Raw genomic sequence first — 27575 nt, 5'->3', positions numbered from 1 at the left:
CAATGAACAAAACCAGTTAAACATTAAACTATTCCTTTAGTTAAAGGGCATCTGAACAGTTTTAATATTCCTAGATTTTGGCAGAGAGATTATGATTTTGCCCCAGGTACTTTAATAGTTATGCCCAATGCACCTACTCCCCAACAATACAGCAGTCATCTAGTACTGCACGTAGCAAATATTGGTTTTCTTCATTATTCTTCTTCTACATCATAATGAAAAAGAACTAATAGGTACCAAGTTAAAGACAAGAACCAACACAAAAGTTTTGTTACTTAAACCCAGCAAAAAAGATTGTTTCACATACCACTGTTTTCCTGTTAGTAATTAAAAGACCAGCCCAACACTATAAAGTTGAATCCTTAGTTTTCATATAAATCTGTGGGATTTTTTATAATTGATTGCTGCACTTATATTGAGCTTTCAGCATGGGTTTCACCACTCACTTCTTGCCAAAGACAACTTCTCTTCATACCCTAACTGAAGTTAAAGCCAAACCTCTAACGGATCCTTATATATTTTGGCAGGAAAGCATTTTAACTCTGAGAATCCCAAACTTGCCTTGCACTGCTGATACTAAAAGCATTTACTTGCAGTATTGCTTTAATTGCAGTAGTTCAATCACCAAACATGTTGCAAAAGATTAGCTCAAGCCCTCTTAATATAAGACAAGGTAAACAAAAAAACCACACATTCTAGCATGGAAAAATATCCAATTCTTGGTTTCAAAACCAGAAATATTACAAAGAGCATGAAACCATGAAAAAAATATAGACATAAAGAATATTCAAGTTTAACCCTCTTGACAGTAAGTACCAGGGAACCAGATAAGCAGCACTCATCATCTGGATAGAAATATGGCTGAGACTTCAGCCAGCTACGAGTCTTGGGAGTTCAATACACTTAAATACAACCTCTTAAAATTAACTTAGACAACTAAAAACTGCCCAAACCTATCTATCAAACCCCTTTATGGATGGGCTGCTTACTCTAGCAAGCCCTCTCTGTTCAAGACAGGCTCCTCTTCCTTTTTTTCGTCTTACCTTCAACCCACCAGAATTATCATCAATAATTTATTTATCAAAGGGGAAATCCAGCCACTTCTCTACCTCCCACAAGCTTCACTACTACTTTCGATAGTAGGAAACTTTCTGCCTGCTTCATTTGCAGTCAGCCCTGGGTTCATGAAGGGCAAAGTCAATATTTTCAAGACTAGTAAAACACTTGATAAAACCACGCACCATGAACAGCATTTACAGGCTTAATAAAATATTTGTAATCTCTAATTCAAAGCCAGCTCTTCAGAAACTATATGACATAGAATAATGCAGATGATGGTCCCTAATATGCTCTTTCTTCCCTTTACACATTCTGCCATTTTTAGAATTCCAGCTTGTTACAGTAAGTTTTAAACTACAGAGGCTCAAGAAGAAATATGGCTCTAAATATGCATATTAAGAGTGTTAAATTTGAACAGATGAAACCTGAAAGCACAGATTCTGGTATTTCCTCTACTCCTCAGAAGAAAAAAAAATTTCACTGTACATTCCAGTCTGAAGTAAATAGTACTTTGCTAAATCAACCACTGAATTTACACAAGAACACTTGAATAAAAATGTAAGTGAATCTTCCGTTGCTCACATGTTTACCACAGTCTTATTAAAACGGAGAGCAACACACATGGGCTCTACAGTTCCTGACACTATTTCAGTAGTAGCTTAAACAAAAAAATTAATATACTTTTGAAATTATAATGGCACCAAACAAGTTTAAGCATAAAAAAATGACGAAAACTGTATTACTTACATCGTATTCTAAAACAAGTCAGAGTAAAATATGTGAGAATTCATCCAGATGCTAGTGGATATTTCTTGCTGAAATACTGAAAAAAGTTTTCAGACTCATTTAAAGTAATGGAATTCCTGCTACAGAGAATTATTAAATTAAGACAAGGCTTGCTATTATTTCATGTGGTAATAATACTAATAGATTAAATAAATAATAATTGATAAATAACTTTTTAAATATTTTTGTTTACACATAAGAAGAATGCAATGAGAACAGTGAAAAGCCAAGGAGTACTATGGTTCAGGCCTTATATTAATTCATAAACTGCATTACACTTGCAGTTTTAAGGTTATTGCACACACATGAAGAGGTTCCTCCTGTCTGAGATATTAGAAGGCTTCCTTCAGCAAGATCCTTATGCTCTAGGAATGTACATGCCCTTTCACGGCCTCAAAGTTTCTGCAATTTCTGTTGTTCTGTATCCCCAAACTCATCAAGTTAAACCGAAGACAAAAATAATTTATGATATAGCTTGCAAGGCTGCTGCTTTTCATGTGTACCAACATCAATAATGTTTATACTACACCTTAGTATTACAGTCTTAAAGATTCTAATTGTGATAAGCATCTACCTGTAGTTCCCACTTGCAATTTTTGAAAGAGACCCGGACACGAATGAGCATTAATCTCAGCTGGAAAGGTCTAACTTGGCAAAGAAGAACAACTGAGGCAAAGCTGCATATGAACATTGTACACGGTGCTTAGTTCCTCCAAGTTTATGAACACCGCTAATGAGCTAAATCAAACATAGAAAGCATGCCAAATGCATACTGGAAAATGCATTAAATCTGAGAGCTATTTTGTTTAATAACAGCAAAAACAAGGTGCTTTTTTCCTGAAGAGAAACTTGACAGAAAAAGTTCTGTAGGGGAAGAAAAAAGGCCATCATAGCTTAACAAATACTAGCACACAGCATGCACTTGAAAGCTTACAAACTCACTGTGCTCACACAACTCCACATGAGCTTGGCTAAAAAGTCCTGTGACTGAAGCAAGTCTGCTTTCTTTTTTGTCCTTCTTTCCACTTCTCTTTATATACATCCCTACCAGAAAAAGTTCAACAGTCCACTTGTTAATAGCACACGTAAGGCCACACAATAATTTTTTCAGAAAATTTAGACATGTGGTATCAAGGATAAAGGTGGGTGGATCACAAGTCAGACTATACTGGACTGATTCAACCTTCTCCACTGAAAATATGTATTGTTTTCTAGACGCAAAGATAGAACAACCATCAGTTGGTTTCACCAGTCTGGACTCAAGTAAGGCACTTGGTGATGGCATACAGGAAACTACTGTGACAACTGGAGTAGCAGAAGAAACATGATATTCAACAACAAAAAGGACCATCACAGACCAACGCAAAATCATGCCCTGGAATGCACGACTAACAAAAGTCATATGCTGTAAGGTGCGTGTAGCATGTACTACAATGTACAGGTACTACGTGTATGTACTATAAATCACCTGTACTATACAGTAGGAAGCCATTAATCGGAAGTTATCAAGGACAAGAACAGGTCAAAGGTTCCTAAAGTCACAGTAACTGCAGCTAAGAAAAGGCTGAGTGCGATCACACAATTTTGTCAGGTAGTAATTTCTAGTAGGCATCAACAAACAGTAATATTATATGATGCACTGCTATGACATTCTTTGAGATAATATACACAGTTTCAGTCATCCTCATTCAAAAACATAAGTTCAGAAGAAAATTTCATTTTTTTGTAAATCTTCTAAAACTCAGATCAAGTAGCCATTTTCTCTTCACCTGTTTGAAGGTGACAGATCACAAACATTTCAGGAGAAAGGTTACCACAGGAAAGGTGAAAACTAGGAATTGCAAGAAGATTCTTCACCAATATAGAGGAAACAGAAGTTCTGGATGAGTTTTACAGAGTAGTGAGAATGAGGGGATAAAAGTTTTCAGAGAAATTATTTCTGTGATAGTGGAAAACAGAGCTCATGGACAGTTCTCTTCCACTTCTGACTACCAGTATACTGAAACAAGATCTAAGAACACTAGCACACTGTTATGGACAAAAACAATGGGCAAATAATTCAGACCAAAGCACACTTTCTTAACTGGTCTCAGTTTTAAATTGTTTGATTTCCTTCGGTAATAAGAATCAGTAGATGACCTTGAAAGTAACGTTACCTGCTCACCACAGACTTACTTGTCATTACTATACCTTCCACAGTAAAACATTTTAATTTATGCTTCCAAATATCAAAAAGTAACAGAATTCTGAATATTTACTTCTGCCTTTAATAACATGTGTTCACAATAGATGTTTAAAGTTTGTTACATGTGTTAGCCAAACTACAGCTGCCATTCTCCTACTGTTAGGCAAATCTCACTTCCTCCTTTCTACCCACCCAACTCTTTGCATTCTTCAATTTTTTTACCTGAAGCCTACAATCACACTACACCCATCTCCTACCTCCCTATATCTGTCTTAGCGCCCATTGTGAGCTGGTAGACTGGGGGCCTGAAAGCATCAGGACAGAATGAGAATCCATTAGCAAGGTAATGTCTTTCCTGCAATACCTTACAAGAAACCCACAGAGAAACACCACATCTCAAACCAACAAAGATACAAGGAGTATCAAGCATGTTACATCATATTTAGGCTTTAAAAAGCAACACCACAGTACAAAGCTGATTTAAAAAAATCATTGCAAAAGACACTTAGGATCTCAGATTTCAAAATACGAGTTTTTCCAAATAAATTCATTTTGTTTGTAAGATTTCTGTATTTCAGAATCGCTAAAATTATAGCAAGAATGTATCCCATGCATCTTATGTTTCTTTTTTATAGAGAGGAACAATTTTCCTCAACAAGGAAAATATAATCTGAGTAATTTTTGAGTTTTTGTAACAAAAGACTGCTAGTTGCTCATCTAAAACAACACAGGAAAACACAGAGAATAAGTTCCAAAACTAATAAAACTGCATCTCTTCTGAAAAAAAATTAACAGTTAGAAAACCCAAAGTATATTACAAACTAGAATGGCCCATCACTTGAACTGGAACTACACTCACTTCAACTTAATGCAAGCTAACAAACAGAGAAGTTACTGCTTATCAAAAGCACTGAGCACTCAACATTCTTAGATATTTTGAAAGCTTGCAAGCATTTTCACTAATAAGTTAAATTTGTTTTCTCAATCATTACAATAATTTCTATTACTATTAGAAGTTTTCTGTGACTAATTTGAGAGTAGCAGCCCTGCTAGTTGTGAGTTTAAAAAAAAAAAAAAAAAAAAAAACACACCACCAGTAGACACCACCACCAAACCACAAACCAAAGCAAAACCAACCAACCAAAACAACCAAGAGCTACATTAAAAAGAACTTAAAACAACTCTACTCTTCAAGAGTTGTAACCACTACAAAAATTTAGAACAGCCTGAAACTTTAAATTCAGGCTTCTTCTCAACAGGCCAAAACCAAAAGTGGAGGCATCGCTGAAGATATCAGGGGTTTCCTGACACAGTACCAGGAAGAAAAGACCCCACTATACTAGGTCTACTCAGCTTAAAACATAAATATCCAACTCAGGGTAACCTTCTGTCAACTCAACACAGCTGGGACAGTAGGAGGATTATGAAACTACATTTTCATTTCCATGTAGCAAGATTAATTCAATTAAAAGGAGTCCAGGAGTTGGACTCGACGATCCTTGTGGGTTCCTTCCAACTCAGGATATTCAATGATTCTATGAAAAGTATATAAATTATTTTTTTAAAAAAACATCTAAGTTTCCCCAAAAGAGTAATTTCGAAGTATTTTTAATCATATGATTTTATACCCACAAGACATCATTATCCAATGCTCATGAGTAAGCCTTAAGAAAATTTAGTGCCCTTTAAATCAGTCATGTGTAATTCAAATCACAGCTGCATACCAGGAAGTGCAATACAGAATTTAATCTATTAGTAAAATTTAACTATGCTCTACTTTAACAAAACATATTTCTAACTGCTATACAAGTACTGTCAGATTTAAGCTAAAAAGGACATTTTTAAAATGCTACAAAAGATAATATTAAAATCGGCTTACTTTCAGACAAGAAAAAAATATCTAACTTATCAGAAACACCCTTGATTTCATGTCAAACAAACATTACACCCAACACAACGATTGAGAAAGTAAAAAGAATTAAAATCTAAACTATAAGTGTCCATCTAAAACTTAGACCACAACACTACCTTGATATAACAACTTTTAACGCAGTAAGCCAAAAAGTAACTATAGGGCATAAAGATTAAAATTAAACATTTTTTAAGTAGAGTGCAACATTATCATCTTCCCTTTATTTCCCTATTGCGTTCCTTGTATTTTACTCGAACAGAGAATCCTACAGGTAGCACAACTTTCAACTTGATTACCTGTTTGCCCACACTAGAAAAATGCAGCAGTCAGTAAAACCACTATGCAAAGTTTCCTTTTGATGCTCTTGTTTTAGAGTTCCAGGTTGAACTGAGAATTAAAAAGAAACCACTCCTTTCATTCACCAACCCTAAAACTCATTCCAACAGCAAGAACTGCAAACTGAAAGAACCAGTTCTACTCAAAAACTCACAAAGCAGTTCTTTTTTTTAAAAAAAAAAAAAGTACCTAACTCAAATGGAAGGAAGCCTGCACACAGAATCATAGAATCGACTGGGTTGGAAAAGACCTCTGAGATCATCAAGTCTTGATCACCTTGCCTTGATCCAACACCGCCATGGTTACTAGACCACAGCACTAAGTGGCACATCCAGTCTCATCTTAAAAACCTCCAGGGACGGTGAATCCACTACGTCTCTGGGCAGCCCATTCCAATGCCTGATTATTCTCTCTGTAAAAACTTTTTTCCTAATATCCAACCTAAACCTTTCCCTGACACACCTTAAGACCGTGCCCTCTTGTCCTACTGCTGGTTGCCTGGGAGAAGAGACCAATCCCCACCTGGCTACAACCTCCTTTCAGGTAGCTGTAGAGAGTGATGAGGTCTCTCCTGAGCCTCCTCTTCTCCAGGCTGAATAGCCCCAACCCCCCCAGGCTTTCCTCGTAGGACCTATGCTGGAGTCCCTTCACCAGCCTTGTTTCTCTTCTCTGGACCTCCTCCAGCATCTCAATATCCTTCCTGAACTGAGAGGCCCACAGCTGGACACAGTACTCCAGGTCCTTACCTGGTCCTGTTGACCACACTGTTCCTGATCCAGGCCAGGATGCCATTGGCCTTCTTGGCCACCTGGGCACACTGCTGGCTCATGTTCAGTTTCCTGTCAATCCAAACTCCCAGGTCCCTCTCTGCCTGGCTGCTCTCCAGCCACTCTGTCCCCAGCCTGTAGCGCTGCAGGGGGTTGTTGTGGCCAAAGTGCAGAATCCAGCACTTGGCCTTGTTGAACCTCATCCTGTTGGAATCAGACCATCTCTCCAGCTTGTCCATGTCCCTCTGAAAAACCCTCCTGCCTTCCAGCAGATCAGCACGCCCCCCCCAACTTCATGGCATCTGCAAATTTGCTAATAGTACATAAAGAGGTTAAAATAACTGAAACTTATTGAACACCTGCTTAAGTAGACAAATCATCTCATTCCCTAAGGTTTGCTAGTTCTGAGCAACTTAATAGAAACTTGAGACAAAAATTAAACAATATTACATGAAAATTTTAAAGCACCAGTTTCAAAATAGAGTGCAACTCTTGCATATTTTGACTCTTCCCTTCTTACAATGCACCAGAAGTTGTAAATAAAATTTAAATCAACTGACTTACCTTCTTATCTTCTTTTACTTTGTGGGGTTTCTTTTTCATTTTTTTATCATCCAACTCTTGATCTGATGTAATAGCAGGGTTATCTATGCCACCCTTCCATGTTTCAACAGGTGAAAGAAGTGGGTCTTCCTCGCTTCCACGATGTCTTCCTTTTCTTTTAGTTTTAGAGGTGGTAAAAGCCTCATCATCACTTGCATCTGAATGTGTTCTTCTATAGTAAGACTTGGCTTTGCTGAAGAGAGTCTTAGACTTGTATTTGTATTTTGAAGGTCTTCTTTCCCCATGACCTTTGGATACTCTATCAGCAAACCCATTTTCTTCCTCACCTTGGGTATTCATAACAATTGAGTTTCGAACTTTAATAACACGATTCTGACTATCATCTGGAACCGCATAGATATCGTCTGCAAAGCCTTTATGTTTGTAAATAGTGTCAATAGGTTCAGCATAGTTGTCAGATTGGTCTATATCTTCTGGTGGTGCCGCAGGCACTCGAGAAGGTTGTTTCCTGGGGTTTTTGCCAATACCTGCCTCAATTGTTTTCAGGAGGTTAGGATCGAGTTTTTTCACATTTGTTCTTGGAACAAGTGGTTTCGGTTTTATCGGAGGAGGCACTTTATGGTTACGTTCATGGTCATGACAATTGATTGGTGTACTGTGAATAGGATATTCATTTCCTTCCAAATCCAGTCGGTACTTTGAACGATCACTAGGTGCTGGGAGTAGCCTTACATCATCACCAATTGGACTGTAAGGTGGTGGCCCTTCGGCATCATCCTCCGAATCTGGGTAATTATAATCAAGGGAACCTCCTCTTGGAGATCTTGGAAAAACATCTTCACTTGTATGCGTTGATTCCCTTGTGCTGTCTGACATGTAAGAACTTTCAATCATGTTTTTCTTCTCTAATACATCACTGAAGAACAACGTGAAAACCTCAGTTTGACGATGATATTGAGATAATGAATATAAAGCTGTAAATTTAGCAGTAATTTCTGTTGCTATGTGTTCTCCTTCAGTCATGAGTTCCTTGATTGCTTCATTCTCAAAGAAGTCTGCCTGGCTATCAGTAACAGCCACCAACTGGACAGGAATCGTATCCTGAACTTCAGAAAGAAATGCCCGAAGCATTCCCATAGATGCCTTCCGCTTGGCAGAATAGACCAGTATATATCCATGAACAAGTTCATCTTTCCTTACACCAATTGAAGAATGATATGATAATATAGTTATCTGTATTCGACGCCTCTTTTCACCTATTATTTTATCAAGCATCAAAGAATTGTTCTGGCCAGCCTGAGCAGCACTACAGGAGTGCGAGTCAAGGAAAGGTGAAAGAATAAGATCCACACTGAACGGATCACCACACATGGCACACATGACAATCCTTAAGTCAGCTTCTGACAGATCTTTAATGGTGGGAACTGGACTTACAACATCAAAATTGTGTTTAACTGCTTCCAGTACTCCCCTCAGAGCTTGTTTTATTTGGGTCTCATTAAATTTGCGTGGATATGTACCAGCAGGCACATCTACAAAAGGACACTGTAACTTGTTTGCCAATTGCTGTCCCTGATGTCTCAGAATAGGCAGATTCTTGCTAACGCTGTCCCTCTGGTTAGCCAATATTAACGTAAACGAAAGATTAGCCATATACTTGTCTCTCCTTATCTGAGATGCTTCAGCCCTTATTTTTGCAATGCACTCCCCAATAAAATTCAGTGATTCAATAGAGTTAAACACACAGAAACAACCATGTGGTTTGAAGGCTGAGGTCCACAACTGAGTCAGCAGGTATGGGGATTTGGCATCAACTGGCCTAAGATCCAGTTCATATATTTTTCCATCTAATGCATATTCATCATCAGTGGATTGTGTCCGAATTTCATTTGCCAATTCTTGTGCAAGGCCATCTTTCCCCAAAATGAAAAGATTGACTTTATCAATGTTGGCACTATCATGGTATAAATTTGAGCGGCCATGGTCCAGTTGCAGAAGACTGTTGGCAAGCAACTCCTCAACTTTTATGTCTGTGCAATTTTGGCCACTGAGACAAGTTTCTTTAGTTGGGTGATAAACAAATCCTATGTGTTTGAGCAGAAGAGATTCTCTATCAGGTGCAAGTTTCTGTAAAGCTTTGTATCTAGGTTCTTCACTCAGAACTGCATGAATTTCACTCATTTTATCCGTACTTGGTGTTGCATTAAGATCCAGGTCATAAAACAGCTCTGAATGTTCAAAAAGCATTTCCTGAAACTCCTCTTTGGCTTTTTCAACAATCTCCCTTTGATGCCTACCATACACTTCCTTACTATCTGCATCAGTAATGTACTTGAATGCTTCGTCCTCCACCACAAAACATATAACTTCTTCCCATGGCTGTCCGGGTGAAATGAATTGGATTTTCTCAAGAGTTTTTTTGAATTTCTCCTTCATTTCAACTCTCCTTTTTTCTGATATAAGATGCTGCACATGGTTTTGATAAACTTTTTCTGCCTCTAGGGTAGTGAGAAGGTCAAAGGGAATCCTTCTGTCATTCACTTTATCTATATGGTCAGTTTCATCCCAGGGCGTTTTTTCAAGCACTACGAAACAGGACTGGAAGTCAGGCCTTTTCTCCATCACCTTCAAGGCTTCTGACCAGCTCAAGAGTTCAATTTCGTCAAGATTTGATAGAAGAGTATTAAGAGCTCTTGGCAATGCATTAATGTATTCCTCTTTTCTTTTTCTAATATGTTCCTGTTTAAGCTGCTCTATGTGTTTTGAAAATGTATTTTTGGCCTTTTTAGTTCCTTCCAAATTTATGTACTCTTCATAATCAGGGTGATTTTTCAGTTTGTTACTAACAGTTTTCCAAGTTGCATGATAGTCTCTCACAGTTTGGACAAGTTTTTCAAACTTATCTGTTGCTGTAACAACTAGCTGTCTTTGAGTTTTATAGGCATCCAGATAGGGGATTATTTTAGGCTTACCACGAGTTTTATCCATCATTTGTACCAGTGCAGTAAAACATGTTTCAACATTGACATTAAATCTTGCCGATGTTTCCACTACCACGAGGTTCTTCTTATTTGAAGCAAAGGCCTGAACCTCTCGCAGATAATGATCCACACATTCATCACACTTTGTTGCTGCTATTATTATGGGTTTTTTAGATTTTGAGAGTTGGATATAGAGGTTATTCACAAATTTAAGTTGATCATCAAACTTCCTATTGCATCCTTGGCTTACATCAATGCACAATAAAAATCCATCTATGCTTAATTTCCCTTCAGGCATTTGTTTTTGCTCAAAGTCTTGCTCCAAGCCTAGCTGATCTGTGCAAATGTACATTAGTTTTTCTGCGGACTGCAGTTTGGAGGCAGCTGCACGTTTTATGTACGGTTGTAAATTTGTACTCCGATGAGGCAAGAAAGTCTGATCATCGATGAACTCAGTCTGTTCAATTACGTGAATCCTGCACTCAATTCCATCCTCGCCGCTTTGTGTTACGTCACCCCAGTACAAAAAGTGATCATTGTTAACAACTCTTCCTCCAAAGTCAATTGTGCTAAGCACAGAGGTATGCTCAGGATAATATTCATCTGCTTTCGAACGAACGAATCTATTGCACAAACATGACTTTCCAACTCCACAATTACCTTTATCCTTTTCAGTTCCAGACAGTCCAACAACACTAACAGCATAAGATGGAGGGCGTGGCTCTTTGTTTTTTGCCATCATAACTTTCCTCTCATCCTTTTGCAATTATCAAGGTAACTGTATGTGGTTTTCATTCTGGAAAAGTTCCTACAAATTTAAATTGTATATCCAGGGTTCCAGAAAGAGCTTTCAGTTGTTCCTGCTTCAGCTTGTCATTGAGAGAACCTCAGATAATCAGGATGAGGGTGATCATCTTCCTAAAAAATACAAAGAGAAAAAAAAAACTTCAAGATTGCAGGTATTTCTTTGGTATATTCATGAGAGATAAGAGATTTTAAGAATCTTTTGCTTGCTTACCCTGATTTTCTATGTATATGAAAGCTCTACAACTACTTTAAATGAGATCTTAAATTTGTAATTCATTCATGTTAAAGCTATTTATACTACAAATTTAAAAATAAACAGGTTTTAAGCACAGTTTAGTAACAGCTCATCACCTATTTGATAGGTAATCAGCATACTTCTAAAATAAGAAAACCCACACCCAAACCCCCAAATTACTGTTTTCCTTCCTAGCTTATGAATAGTAGGCATTAAAAAGCATTTTCAACTACAATAAATACAACATAACAATTCTAAACCCAACCAAATATTCACATACTTCCATTTACACTTATGCTTTCACCAGATATCATGCTTATTTGCATGAATAACACTACTTTTATGTGCATTTGTAGGCCTGGGCTTAGGTTGCAGTAAAGAAAATTTCAAAATAAGAAGTTGTAAAAGCAGGCAGTTGTCCACATAGCTCAACTGCTACGTATTTGCAGAAGTAAACTACTTTATTTGCATACTAATAATAAATTGCTTTTAAGAAGTTTCTAACCTGAATTCTACAAAAAAACACAAATATCATCATACAAATACTAAAAGTAAGACTTAAGTATGAGATTTTAAGAATACAGTGTAGTGGCATTCCTTCTGTCTCTACAAAAAAAAAACAAACAAAACTGGAAACAAAAACTACTACATCTACATTCAGATTTCCACAGAATTATTACAAGATTCCAGTGGCTTTATTGAAGCTGTTATTAGGTGTAACAATTACCATTAACTCTCAGTTATTAATTAGAAAACTCTGCTTGCATGCATACTGCAAATGGAAAAATATTTACTGTTTTAGAAACAATTACATTATGAAGAAACATAAAAAAATTGAATGGCCGAATGACTGGGCCCACCAGTTTGTGTCAGTGGCATGAAATCTAGCTGGGGACCAGTAACTAGCGATGTTAGTACTGGGTCCAATATTGTTCAAAATCTTCATTAATGACTTGGGACGATGGAGGAGAATGTACCCTTAGCAAGTTCGTTGATGACAAAATTGGAGGAGTGGCTGATACAGTCTCTGCACCCAGGGAGGAATAACCCCAGGTACCAATATATGCTGAGAGCCACCTGGCTGGAAAGCAGCTGTACAGAACAGCACCTGGGGATTTCAGCAGACACAAACACGAGCCAGCAATGTGCACTTGTGTCAAACAAGGCTAACAGTACCCTGGGCAGCATTAGCCAAAGTACTGTCAGCAGATCAAGGTACGCGAACCTTCCCATCTTCGCAACACTGCAGTCGCTGACGAACTGTGTTCAGTTCTACACCACAAGAGAGATACAGAGCTATTGGAGAAAGTGACCCCTTGCTGCACTAACATGATTAAAGCACTACAGCATCTCTCACTTAAGGAAAGGCTGGGAGAGCTGGGACTCTTTAGCCTGGCAAGGAGAAGACTCAGGGGAGATCTCTTCAATGTGTACAAATATTTGGAGGAAAGGTGCAAAGAAGGCAGAGCCAGACTCTTTTCAGTGGTGCTCAATAACAGGACAGGAGAGGGTACAGACTAAAATACATAAGGTGCCATATGAACATCAGGAAACACTTTTTCCATTATAAGGGTGACTGAGCACTGGTCTGATTTGTCCAGAAAGGTTGTAAAGAATCCTGCATTAGAGATATTCAAAAGTCATGTAGATGTAGGCCTGGGCAACCTGCCCTAGGTGACCCTGCTTGAGCAGGAAGGCTAGACATCCAGAGGTCTCTTCCAACCTACACTGTTCTATATTCTGTGAAAATATTTCGGTAAGAATATTCTTCCCATTTTCTTGGTAAACAGACAGCTATCACACGGCACTATAAATGAAAGGTACATTCTCCTGTACTTAATATACCTACTTTAACATTTGTAGAGTAGCAACACAGTGTATGTAAACAAATCTTTAAACAGTCCTTTTAAGAAGAAGAGTATAACAAGCATCAATACAGAAATTTTAGTCTCAATATCTCAGCTTTGTTATACACTTTGTCATTCTTAGCAACAATTTGTTAAGAAGGGTATTGTATCTTCCTTTAGTTTAAAATGTGTAGAATCTGTTATCCAAACAGCTCTCAAAATCTGCTTTAATACCTGTAAAACTAATTCATAAGTGCAAAAACACATCTGAGTTTGAAGACATGCAGCAGAAGTATTTATATCACTAAAAATTGTTAGAGAAGATAAAAATATTGAAACCTTTAGTATCTTGTGTATAGAAACAACCCCCAGCCAACAGAGCTTTCCAACTTACTAACACCTAGAAATGGAAAACCAATGTTCTGACCAGAAACATAGTATATATGTAACTACATTTGTACTGAAATTAATAAGCCAAACTATAAAATAAAAACCACACACATAAAAACAGCTTTTAGTTATAAAAATCAGTCAAGGAAAGTACCATTTTTAGAAAAAAAGAGGTATCCATTTCATTATAAAATGCAAAGGAAAAATCCAATTTTTGTACTTGAGACCTTTTTGCAAGAACTGAAACTTTTATGCTGTAGAGTTATTTTTTGTTTAAATCAGATTATTTAAAGACATTCAGAAAAGAGAACGTTCCACTGTTTCCACTGTGTTTACTATACTCAAACTACAGAATTTAGAAGTAACAGAAAATGGCTCTGGGAATAAAAATACTTAGCAAAAGTAACATCCTTTACAAGCCACTATTTATATTACTACAAATAAACCCACTGTTTTCTTATCATAGCAGTATCATTCACACTGTTAGAATGAAAAGTTTATTCAGCACTTTCACCATAAAATGTTTTCTGTTTGCCACAGCACAATACAGATGTGATGTGGACTAAACACAAAAGTCTTCATCCATAGGATTATTATACCTCATCAGGAAGACACTGTCGATTTGCAATTAGTGTATAAGAAACAATCAGTATTTTCATATACTCTACATCCTCACGTAGCAAAAGTTGTTCCTCCTCCGTCTATAAAATGTCTTGTTAAATCAATATATTTTTAAGTGAGTAAGTACAAAGAGTAAGGTGAAATGGGACACTGACAAAGGGAAAACAAACACATCAGTCTCTTGTAAAGTTTCTGACATGGAAGATTTTCATCATAGTGGGAGCTGAATCACTGAAAATATTTAAAACCACTGTGGTTTTCTATTTTTTTAATAAAGTTTCTACTTTGCCCTGATTATACAAAGTAAAGTCACAAAATGAAATATACGTTAATTAAGTAATAAAACTGGTAAAAATCTGACATTAGAATGGCTTTGCATTTAATATGTAATCATCATTAAATTGCTCCCCAAATGGAAGACTTTCCATTTCACTATACCACTAATGCAAAGGTATTTTATGGTTTTGTACAGTTTTAAAGTATACACACTGGAAATTCATGGTAAGTTAGTTCCATTATCTTACTTCAATCTGCCTAATTCAATTATAACAAATTGTAAACACTACGATTCATTACTTCACCTCCCCCTCTCCATCTTTGTTACAGATTCAAAGGAGGGGTTGTTTGATTTCCCCAAGTAATTTCAATCTTAGACTTGAAAATAATATCTCTCATGAAAATTCTGAAGAACTCAGAAGATACAAAGTGTATGACATCACTGCAGGAAGAATCTCTGACCATCTACAGATGAACTGTAGGACCTTGTCTCTACAGACTTCTATATTTCCAAATGCAGTTATAAAGAAAATAAGGTGTAGCATCTTGTACTTATTCACCCACCTCCCCCCTTAAACACAACGCCTAAAGCCCAAACTTACCCTTAGGAAAAAAAGGTGCAAAGCAAGATGGTTATTATCCTGCTGTGATCTTCCTGCAGTGATGTCACACATTTAAACAGTGCCCTTCAGTAAGTCCTTCCCTGAGGGATCTGAAAACAAAAAGTAAGCATCATTAAAAGTTTCAATTCTATGAAAGCAGAAGCAGCAATCAGAGAGGGTACATTTCACCTATGCATGAGAATCATTTTCCTCATTTTAAAGCCATAAACAAAACTCAAGAGCTCAAGCTGGTCTTCCTCTAGGTTTAGAGGGTTTAAATCCTGCAAGCACAGCTAATAATACTTGAGACAGAGAGGGGACAGTTCTTAAGCAACTGAGATTTAAAGTTCAACTTGGTATTTTAACAATATCTAAGTTGCAGAAGCCTCTTCTGAAAAAAATTAAGATAGTTTCTCAGATAACAGACAAAATGTGAGATATAAAAATCACTAATCACTTGTAGAATCTGGAATTCTAAACTATCTAGAACATAGTTTTCTAAGATGAAGTTGGCACAGTCAGTAAGTACAAAATAAATGAAATTAATCTAAGTCTGATTACATGTACATATATTTTACAACTAGAAAAAAGCACTATCTACGTCAAAACTCTTTTACCTGTACTACAGCATTTCTACATTAAAAGGCCTCATAAACTGTGACAAATTAGAAATTGAAAGTATGATCATATTCGAAGATTTTGAATTCTCAACTCAGGTACAAATTATTGGTATAACTTTGTTAACTGTTGATTTTACTGCAGGGATGGTACTATGAAGTAACCAAAAACGGAACTCTCTTCCATTGTTCCTCCCTTTGCATACACAAAAAGCCTAGACTTTGCTAGGCCAGTGATGCACACATTATGATGCAGAAAAGGACAGGAACTTGAGGCACTTGCAGTGGATCATTAGGTAAGCCATTTTCAGCTACGCAAAGGTATCATATTTAAGCAAGATGCAGCACCATGCTATCTGTGTGCTAAACATTACATCTAAATGGTACAGGAGAGTTTTTTCTTGTTTTGCCATTTACAATTATATTATTAGAAATTCCACCTTGCTGTGGAATAATATAACTAGCTGAAAAAGTCTAAGCTTTAGTAAATTCTCTTTTGGACAAAAAAGGTTTGGCAATACTAATAAACAATATTTCTATACCACCATAACGCTGCAACTAATAGCAAAATAGTAACTCATCTTGTGGTATCAAACAACACTAAAATCAATAGGCACAGGTCATCAGTCCTGCATTAAGCCTAGCCAAGCTCCAGTGCTAAATTCTATCACTAGAAAGAGAAGACAGGAGGTAAGTGCTGCTCCCTGCCCTTACCTCCTAGCTGTGACACTCCTTTATGTCCACAGCTAGAGGAGCAGAGCAGACAGCTGCTCACAAGGAAAAAGACTATGGGACTCTGAAGAACCCAGTATGTGGAAGAGCAGACAGAGGGAGAGAAATGCATCTGTGGCTTGGGGGACACTGCCACTAGAGAAAGATCAAAGACAGGCCTCCACAAGATCAGTCAGAAGCATTAAGAGGCCAGAGAAAGTCCTATTTTTCAAATAGTGTTTCCCGAAGTCTTCTGAGCTGAATTCTAAACATTGAAATAGAATGCCATACTAATAGCAAGTAATAAATACTGGAACAATTAATCACCTATCATTATTTAGTAATTGTGGCTGCACAGGACCTTGTAGATGGGCCCATAGTCAAGAAAATCACCTACAGATAAACACTCTGAATATTTCTCAACACCTTCCAAATTTGCTTTTTGAATCTAAAAATGTTTTAGACCTAACATGGCTGAAGTCAATGTGTTGTCTGAAAGAGTCTACAGAATTGCTTATGACCATCAACTATTTAAGCAACTGCCAACAAGGAAAATAAAGAGTGTTTTCTCCGAGTCCTTTACTCACTCTATAGTGTTGTCTAGACACAAAAGTTCATGGATCAGTATTTTCCAGGGTTAGTTTTAATTACCACAGTCTTGCCATAGAGTTTGTAAATTACCTGGCCAAGTAAAGAAAGGCACACATGAATAAAAGGGCCATCACAGCCTAGTCTGCTTTGCAAGGTATAAAAATACACCAACGGAAAGTTACTGCGACCTCTGCAGCAGTTCACAAAGTAAATTCAAACACAATAGGTATCACTGAAACGGTTTGGAGGTTGAGTCTGAGAGCACTGTGCATTCATAATATCAAGGACCATGACTCCAAGTTTTTATACCAAGTCATTCCTCACTTCTTACTTTTTGAGAATCAAAACTTGGCATTGGAAAATATTTAGTACAGTACCCAAATTCCCTATCAGCCCATCAGTAACTACAGCTCTATCCAAAACATAATAGAATAACAATTAAACTGTTTTCCCTTCAACAACCAGTTAAAAAAAATATATTGATAAACCTTAATATAATGTTGTCATTTCTCATTCAGTATTTACCAAGAGTTATCTTTTTCACTCAAACAAGCATAAGAAATCTTCCCTTCAAATGAAAATCCTTTGTAGAAATGAAACCAGATAGAGAGTATACCAATGTCACCCTATCAACAATTTCAAATCATATAAGTCTGCTGAGGTCCTAACCACTTAATGTGTCCATTGCTCTTTAGTCACACGCCAATACTCTTGCCTTCACAAGTGCTGGTAACCTTAATTAAGTAACAGTGCTTGAAATCTTATTCATAAGTAAAGGTAAATGCAACACTCTAGTAAAATTAGCTAAGTATCAGCCAACATGAGGAAAAAAATTATCCAGATTGCTTATCAGAAAGTAAGCTCAATAAAGCAACAAGACAGTAAAGGACAATATCTTGAAATGCCTTCAGTAGTGATACTGTGACTGAAAAGGAATACAATTTAAGTGGTATTAAGTGGATTAATCAGGCTAGGTAAATGAAGGATGAGAATGGATTACTCCAACCACTGTTGATTTCAGATGTGGTTAGTATGATAACAACTACTATCCCTAAGGGAGTTCTGTAGCCTAGATAATTCTTTGCACACAAAAGCGAAGTAATCAATTTATTAAAAAAAAAAAAAAAAAAAGAGGAAAAAAACCCCCAACTGTCCAACTTCATATTATAAAGCAAAACAGGGAAATTGTGTTTAAAAAAAGAAGTTCAAAGCTCCTAGTTCCTACTAAGTTCACTAAATGTCTTCTATCAATAACAATACACTGAAGACCACCAGTGTATTACCTAAAATTAAATCAGGGTCTAAACATTATTTCTAAAATCAAAACAAAATATGAATCTCGCAAGCCAAAGGCATCTATTATCATTGTTGCTCTCCACAAAAAAACAAACAAAAAAAAAAACCCAACAAAAAACTCAAATAAACAAAAAAAAACAAACACCACCCCACACAAACAAAAACAAGAAAAACACCAATCTACATAAGTGAGATCAGGGTACAATAAACAGGTAAACTGAAAAGGTTCAAATTACCAGCACTGCAGTATTCTGAATTCAGGCCTCTCAAGTTACTTATCTTCAGATTTCTGAATATCTGAAAGCACTCAATATAGGTTCAAAGCCTGTATTTTAACAGGAAAGGAAACAGTGCAAGTTTACAGGAAAAATAAACTCTTAATTCCTTTTGCAAAGGATAAGCTCTTACCAAAGATATGCATAGTGTTCAGAGAAGTTTCTCACGGCAAGACTACCTGATCAGGTGTATTTACAGAGTTACTCAGGAAGAACACAAAAGAACTAATGGAGTAATTTTACAAAGCCAATTCATCAAAGAACTTATAAAAATAGAAGAAAGAAAAAGAAGCAATGAGAAAGGAGGGATCCACGTAAGGACAGAAAAGGGGCTAAAATGCGTTTTCTGGGGGAAAAAAAAAAATGAAAATTTACATCATGGTAACAGCAACTTCAACTAATTTCAACTAATCCACGTATCTGGATCATTTCACATTATTTGCTTCATGAGTAACTGCAGTATAGAAGCCAGGACTCAACATCATGGAGTTCTGAGACTTAATTCAAACAGTAGTTTGCTGTTTGACCTTGTACAAGCCATATGTGTCATTTCTACCTGTGTAAAATGACAACACTGGTTATCCACTTTTTAAAATTATGAAATGAGCAAGGGAAAAAGTATATGTGAGCAGCAAATAATACTCTGCATGATAATTAGCCAACTTAAATAAATTAATGCCAAAATACAACAATATACACATTTCCAAAAAATTGTGCATGTGGGTATTGGTTTTGCTTTTTAAAGTGAACATTCTTCTGTCATGTTTGTATGTCAACTGATGAAGAGTTGCAAAACTGCGTGGGAATTCGAACTCAAAAAAACAACTCTTATTTACCACAAAATGTAGTGTGCAGAACCAGCCACAGATTAATTATTTTGGTTTCCAATAGGTGTTAAGTGACTAGAAAAACACAGTTAGCATGCAAATTCAAAGTAACTTCATGATGATTGTTTCAGATTTTCCTAGGAGGAATTTTCAACTTGCTTTTCTTTAAATATTTCACTGAAACTGTAAATATAAGGAAGTGATGAGGGGGTTCAAATAATAATCTGTAAAATGTAATAGTCTTCCAGCTAACTTACGTTGACCGCTAGGCTAAAAGTTCTCAGAGTAAAAAAGAAAAAACAACAAATAAATGAAGTGATTAAGGAGTGATTACGAGTTGTGTGTGCCCATTAGGAAAGAAATAACACAGATACGGGGAGGGGGGATGCTGGCATTCCTAGGACGCAATTCCCAGTGTAACTGGGACCCCTCCCAACGAAGCCGTCAGTCAGAGCCCGGGTTGCGGAGCCCTGGCAGCGGAGGCAGCGCGGGCCGGCCCCGGGCCCGGGAGCGCCGCGCGGACAAAGCCCCCTAGCGGCGCGAGCCCGCGGCAGGCCCCTCTGGACAGCATTCCTTCCTTATCACCGAGCAGGAATGCACCGCGGGCTTCACTCGCACAGCTACGTCATGGCCAGAAATGTGCCTGTTTTCAGCCTGCTCACCGACGTCACCGTGCCAGCAGAACTTAGCGACCGATATTTGGCTTCACAAACTTCCATTCTCTCAGGGAAGGTCAGAGGGTGTCACCCCCAAAGAATGCCTGATGCATGGAATCCTGGGAACACACCATGTAGTAGTCTACTAAACGTAGGGGAGGATTCTGAAGTTTTATACAAAATATTCCTGAAGGATGCCAGTACATGGGATTTATCTTGTGTCAAGAAAGTACTTTTGGAAGCCTTAAGATATCATCAACATCCTTTTAATATCTTTATTAAACAGAATGGAATTATTTTTGCACCATCTACTCAAATAACAAGTCCCAACAGGGAAAGTTACACAGAACAATCTATTATTATGATCAGTGCTTTTCTTTTCTACAAAGTCTGCACATGGAAAAAACACCTACGGCTTTAGGAAAGCATATTTTATCTTTAGCTTGAAAAACATGTGCAGCATTTGATTCTGTTAGTGCTAAATATAGCATTTTAAAAGAATTAAGTCTGAGCCTAAAGTATTTAATTGGATTCTGTCACACATGCAACACCTTAGCTAAAGTAAAGTCCAATACCAGGGAGTGGTAGGCATCTGGCTGCAATTATTTACCATTTTACAACAATGGCAGTTGCTTTAGATAGGGATACTTTAAAAAAAAAAAAAAAGAGAAAAAAAAAGCATGCTACTTCAGTTCTGTATCTTACGAGCTTAAAAGCAACTTATACTAAAATAAGCTAGTGATAATGTAACAAATGCTTAAACAATTTTGATACTTTAGCACTACAGACTTTTTTTAAAAACTACCATATTTGCATCATACTTCCTAAGCTCTAGCAACACTGAGTTTTAGTAGAGTACCATAGAATTTTAAGAATTTTAATAATTCTTAAAAATAATTTTCAAAGCAGCACAAAAATGAAAATAAACCCTCATAAAAATGTACCTGGATGAATATTTGTAATATCCTTGCTTTAGATATGTACTATAAATAAGTATGGGTTTTATTAGAAGGCAGTTAACTCTGGTCAATGATATCACTGCTGAAAACGACTGTCATGCCAAAGAACCTTCAGAAGGTAAGACAGCACAGCTGAAAAAAAAAAGCACCTATTAACTCTTCATTCATTTATAGAATAAGTATACAGGCATCAGTGCTGCAACTGGCTTCAATGCACAGGTTTAAAATGGACGTCCAATTGACCAGCAAATGCTGTTCTCTCTTTACTGCTTTTACTCTGCAGTGTAGAGTTTTCAAATTTCTGTCAAGAATCTCTATTAAGAAAAAAAATCCTCCAGTTATCTGCATGACAGTAAAGAATACACACATACCCCCACAGGCCTATTTTGGTCTAGATTAAAAATGTTTCCCTCCTACTTATTAAGGAAATATTCCACGCTGATATGAAAAGCAATACAGGAGGGCAAAAGAGGGGGGTACATAGGGGTGGGGTGTATTATGGGGAGAAGGTGACAAGTATGTCTTCCTTTTATAACTATATAGTCCTGCTTCTATTTCTAATTAAAACAGTGGTTTATATTCCTTATGTCCTATATTTACAACACCACGGCATTATATCTGTATGTCTCTGGTGATTCCCTTGGGTGGAGAGAGTCTAAAGGTTATGCTGGTTTAAGGGATTCAAAATGCTTGCAAGCTGCACCACTGCAACTGACTACCCTATTCCAAAGCCTTAAAATCCACCTGGTGGAAAAACAGAAATGCACACATCATTAGGAGAGTGAAGTTTTGTGAAATTTAATATCGAGCAATATTTGAAGGTGAAAGGAAGGAGGAGACGAATGGACAAGTGTTCAAATTTAGTAGAGGAGGGAAAGAACAGAAAAGGTGCGAATGAGCAGGGGATAATGAGAATGAAAAGAAGTACAGAGAAAGGAAAAAAGGGGGGGGGAAGGTAGTGAGAATGGAAGAAAGGAGGAAGCTGAACGAGTAGGGAGAAGAAGGGAATGAGGAAGGAAGGAGAGAGGAGCAGGGAAGCTCCCCTTCCTGCCTTCCTCCCTCCCTGGAGAGCCGTGACCAGCTGGCAGCCTCGTACAGCAGGCTCAGACCCTCCCATTGCTCAGGCCTTCATCACCTGTCTGGGACCAGGCGCTCCGCTCCCTGCCCCTCCTGCCTCCCTGCGGGCCGGCGGTGCGGGGGGGGCCGTGCGGGGGCGCGGGGCCGGTCCCGCTCCGCACGCGGCCCCAGCCCCGCGCTGGGCAGGCAGCGCCCGCCGCGGCTCGGGGGCTGCGGCCGCTCCTCCCCCCGCTCCCCTCCGCCTGCCGGCCCGGCCGCCCCGCTCCGGGCCGGGCCGGGCCGGGCCGGCTCCCACGGGACCGCATTCCTGCCCTCACCTCGCGCCGTCGGGATCCGGCTCCTCGGCGGCGGCGGGAGCGGCAGCATTCCCGGGACGCTCTCTCCACGCCGGCGCCCCCGGCGGCTTCTCCTCCCCGCGGGGCTCTCTCCGCTCTCCGGCCCGCAGCTCCCGAGCGCTCCCGGCCGCCGCAGCCCCGTCCCGTCTCTCCGCTGCCTCCCCGGCGCTCTCGGCTCAGTAATGGCGGCCGCCGAGCCTCCCCGGCTCTCGCTTCGCTGACGGAGTCTCTCTCTCCCCCTAACTTTACCTCAGCAGCTTCCCTCCCCTCCCCCCTCCCTCCCGCCGCCGCGGCTCAGCGCGCGCCCGCCCGGCCAGCTGCGCGTGCGCGGGGAAGCGCCTCTTCCTGCTGCCGCTGGATTCCCTGGGAAGCCTGGGAGAGCGCGCGCGGCCAGTCGCCAGCTGCGCGCGCACGCGCGCCGCCCCGCCCCCTTTCCCTGCCCGGCCCGGGCGGGCGCGCGCGGCTGGGGTACCCCGCTCGTGCCCAGGTGGCCGCGCGGGTAGCGCAGGCAGCCGGTGGCTGGAGGGCCGGGGGTTCGAGTCCCGCCTGGGACAGCGGCGCAGGCCGGGGTGCCGCCGTGCCCCAGCGCGAGCGGCGCGCAGGCGGCCACGGGCTTGATCCCGGGCCATCGGCCCGCCGAAGGGACCGAGACCCCCGGGGCGCCGCCTCAGCGTACACCCAGCAGCGCTGCCTCTAAAGGAGGAAAATGGCGGTGGACTGCGGTGGAATTAAAAGATGCAAAAATGTTGCCTCGGTCAGGCCTGTCTTCCCTCCTCTCTTGCCAGCGTTCATAACTAGTCCCAACATTTCCCAGGTTTAGCCAGTGTAACGCAGCACTTCTTTCGTCTGGCAATCCTTGAAAAGACAGCTGGCAGTGGGGCCTGCTCTGTGGGCTGCAGGTGTGACACCGCTTGTTGTAGGACATCCCTCCCAGGGGTACCAGCCACGGGGAGCTCAGAGTCGGGGTAAGCAACCAAAGGCAGCACAAGCTTTCGGCACAGTCCTTACGTGCTGCTGTTTGCACGTGGTGCAGGAGGTGAAACCCCTCTTCCATCCTCAGAACCCTCCAGGGTTGTACATAAGGCCTGTTACACACTTAGGTAGTGATGGGATTGCGAAGCTTTGGAGCTGGGTTTCCACAGGCAGTGGCAGGTGAGGCATGGGCCACAGCAAAAAAAATAGTTAATAGGTGCTAATCTACTCTATCCACCACGGGGGACGGTATCTGTGGGCATCATGCACATACAACATACTTCTGTGCATGCAGAAATGCATATTCTATGCATCATTTATTACTAAAGATCGCTTATATGTATGCATACAAAGGAATAAATTAATATTTTACTAGCAATCTTATTGCTGGCACAGTCCAAGTTTTGAGTTGTCATCATAATATTTATTAACAATATGGTTGATTCTGTACAATTTTACATATTGCATGCACATCTTAAACTTTCATATCTGAAAATTAGGAAATTAAAATATTTACAAAATCAGATCCTTTCTAAAGACACATTACCTGTAAACTAGAATTTTTGAGAAAATTCTAACTAGCTAAACCTTTTCATGTTAAATTTGAGTGGATAGCCTAGCATGAACCCTGCCTTGCATGAGACTATTTCTAGAAATACTCATCTTAGGAAGGCCCACCTTAAAGAAATCAAAAATTATTTGACACTGTAATCGCAGCATCTGTTCAAGAGTTTTTGCAGTCACCTCCTAGTTTAAAAAAAAAAAAAATAAGGCAAGCTAAAGAAGCCTAAAATCAGAACATAATTTTAATCTGAATTACCTCATTGTGAGCTTTTTGTGGTTTGTTGCTTTGTTGGTTTTGTTCAAAATAAATACCTTGGATGATTAAGGCCCCATTTCACATAACCAGAATCAAAACCTTATATTCACATAAAAAGAAAAACCTTTTGAGAGTTATTGGCTTTAACAGAAATTTAAAGGAGTAAGATCTGTATCCTTCTAAAACTGCTTAGGTATTAATTACCTTAAGCAGTTCATATTAGAGAATTTTCATAAAGTTCCATCATGTGGAAGACCTCTAATACAGGAATTGATTGTGTCACTTACTTTGATCCTGATCTTAGTTTATAAAAACCTCAGCAAGGTGAATAGGCTTGGGAAGAGGAAGAAACTTTTCCCAGCAAGCTCAAACCTGAAGCATCCAAGGACAGCAAGGAGCATCTCAGTTAGAAGCAGTTGGCAACACCATTAGTTACAGAGATGTGGAGGTTCTCTTCACAAAGAGGCGTGCAACCAGATGAAAGGCAACAGGCATAAGTAGTTTCCTACGATGTTAGTCCACAATAAGACACACCATCAGCTCCAAAACAGCCCTTGGTGAAAGAAAAGAAGGGATTTCCGGGCAGAATTAGATCAGCTAATTCTTTTCTCTGACCCTAAATATACCTCCAAAATTAATATAACAGAGGAAGACTGTAAAGCCAGAAATTGATTTTCATATAGATTTCCTCACTTCAGGTCACCAGAATCAGAGACAACTTATGTGCAGAAACTCCCTTTGCTGGTGGCCTTCCAGAAGCATGCAAAGTTCTGGCAGGCTGCAGCAGGCAGCTTGCTATGATTTTGCAGAGCTTATTAAGCCACTTGATTTTGCTTAAAGCTACAAAAAGTCAAGAATTATGTCCAATGAACCAGCAAGCAGGGTTCTAAGCAGATTTATGACACAGTGTTTTTCCTAGACTTTATGAAATGTATAAGCTTTGCAGTCTAATGTTAACTGTTGGGTAGAGATATACCCACAGACTGTTTCAGATGCACATTAAGAAGACATGCAAGGTTTATAAAGTTCCAACAGGAAAGTGGTGAGAAAATTGCAAATCCATGAGAAAACAGGTAGTTTTATGCCCTTATGAGAGCATAATATTTAGATTTATAGGGCTACTTAAAGATTTATGTCTCTAATGAAGCAGTAAGATAAATGAAAGCAACTCCATCAAAGTATTTTTAAAATAAAATTTTATTAAAATAGTCCAGAAATATTTGTGAATATTTGTCTGAAGAAATATTTCAAAAAATCTTTTTAATGACTGAGAAGAATGTAGAGAATGACTTAGAGAAAGCATCAAAATAAAGTGTAATAATGAAAACTGATTAATAATTCAGCTAGGTTAGTGTTTTGTTAATTATACAGAAAGGCACTTCAGAGAAATGTTTTAGTAAACCTTGAGAAACTCAGAAGAAAGCCATTAATGATTTGCAACATTTGTTATTTATAATTGTTATTTGAGCCTTTCCCTGTAGCAGGTTTCATCTTAGAAATATCCTCATACTTTAAAGGCTGATTATAAACACAAATAAAGTAAGCACGCTGTAGGTATCTAGAAGCCATCAGTTTCCTCTGATTCTGGTGATCTGAAGCCAAATGAGAAGAGACAACTTATCTCCCCATGCTTCTGGAATTGCAGGATTTCAAACCACAGATCAGATGAGCAATGCACATAGTTCTCACAGGTATAGCAATTTCTTAATTGCCCTCACTTCTCCATAATTGTTTCTGTAGCACCACTTGGAAGTGCAAAGCGAACAATCTTACCAGTGTCCTGAAACAAAAATCAATGTGCTCTTTGTGGTTGCAGAATATGAAATCTGCACATATTATTTTACTACAAGCTGCTTTTCAGGCCTCTTCCCCAAAATCCCTCATTAAACAGGAGAACTGCCAGGTCTGTCTCACTTCAGGGGAAAGGCACTGTTTTGCATAAAGTTTAAGAATCAATGCTACAGCACCTTCTCTGTGAGAAAATCTTCACACACTTTGAAAATGTTCTACTATTTATGCTCATGTTAATTCATTGTGCTGTGTGTAAAAACATTTGTATACAGGAAGAGAGGGCAAAAGAGAAGCATAAATGCTTGTACCATCATCTCAAATTATAAGGAAAACCTCTTTGGTTTCTAATAGGAATCATTTAGATAAATATATTTACTTACTGAGAGACCTGCATCACTGCATAATCTCATTGTGTTAAGGGGAGAGCTCACCAGCATTACTGGTTTTCCGATAGTCAGTACACTTGATAAACCAAAGAGCAGGAAGAAATTTCCACTTTTTTTACCTTTCTTCTAATCTCCACCCTTACTCTAGTGTGGGGGTTCAGGTTTTTGGGCTGTGTTTTTTTAAACAAGTATTTTATTAATTTTTAAATTTATTACTACATTGATCATTAATTTTTTATTAATTTGGATCATCTACCATTTCAAAAGAAACATCAGGAGCATGATCGATGATTGCATTGAACCTGGCTTATGCAAAGTCAAGCCTTCACATAATTCACGTATTCAGCTCTTTGTGCTACAACTTCCTGGCTTTTTCTAAACCATGCTAAGTTCCACTCTGCCAGTGTGAAGCCCATGACTCCCAGGGACTGGAAAATCCCAGAGGAGTGCAGAAAGATCTAACAAGGGTGTGAGAGGGAGCCAGTGAGCAAAGATATGGAATCCAGTTCTTCTAAAAATTAAGTGGAGAAGAAAATTAGCCAGACACCTTGTATGTATGTATTAGTTTAGAAAAAGAAAGGGAAGAAAACCCTTTCAGAGTAGGTTTAGTGCTTAATATATATATAGTAATGAAACCTAAACACTGAGGAGAGAGCGATTGCCTAGCTCAACATACAGAAGGAAATAGAGGATTGTTTCAGTTGTTATTTTACTTATAATGAGCCAGTTTTAACTGTCCCAGAACCCTGGCTGCTCTAGCCCAGCCTCACAGAAGCCTTGGCTTCAGGAGAGGACCGAGCTCTGCACAGCACCCTGCACTCTTCGCTGGAGTCTTGCAACAGGCCTGCCCACAGCATCCTGTCCAGCTGATAGAGGCCACTGCTGCAATCCAGG

At 38.9% G+C, this 27575-nt stretch overlaps 1 protein-coding gene across 3 annotated transcripts in view; it reads right to left on the bottom strand.

The window, feature by feature from the left end:
* Positions 1–22978, bottom strand: part of ARHGAP5 (Rho GTPase activating protein 5) — a 45818-nt gene extending 22840 nt beyond the window's left edge. The window contains exons 1-3 of one of the 3 annotated variants that reach the window (XR_010431374.1): positions 22695–22978; positions 15369–15478; positions 7610–11508 (exon numbers count right to left, since the gene is read on the bottom strand). Coding sequence is in view for 2 of the 3 variants with exons in the window: in XM_064658562.1 (XP_064514632.1) it covers positions 7610–11332 (3723 nt within the window). In the remaining variant the exon portion in view is untranslated. The remainder of the gene's footprint in view (positions 1–7609; positions 11509–15368; positions 15479–22694) is intronic. The other 2 variants (XM_064658562.1, XM_064658563.1) reach the window with 2 other exon arrangements.
* Positions 22979–27575: the final 4597 nt, after the last annotated feature.

This window comes from Pseudopipra pipra, chromosome 6, assembly GCF_036250125.1.
Source record: "Pseudopipra pipra isolate bDixPip1 chromosome 6, bDixPip1.hap1, whole genome shotgun sequence".
Taxonomy (NCBI): Eukaryota; Metazoa; Chordata; class Aves; order Passeriformes; family Pipridae; genus Pseudopipra; species Pseudopipra pipra.
Note: the sequence above shows the minus strand (reverse complement) of the source record. Positions and strands in the feature narration are given on the sequence as shown.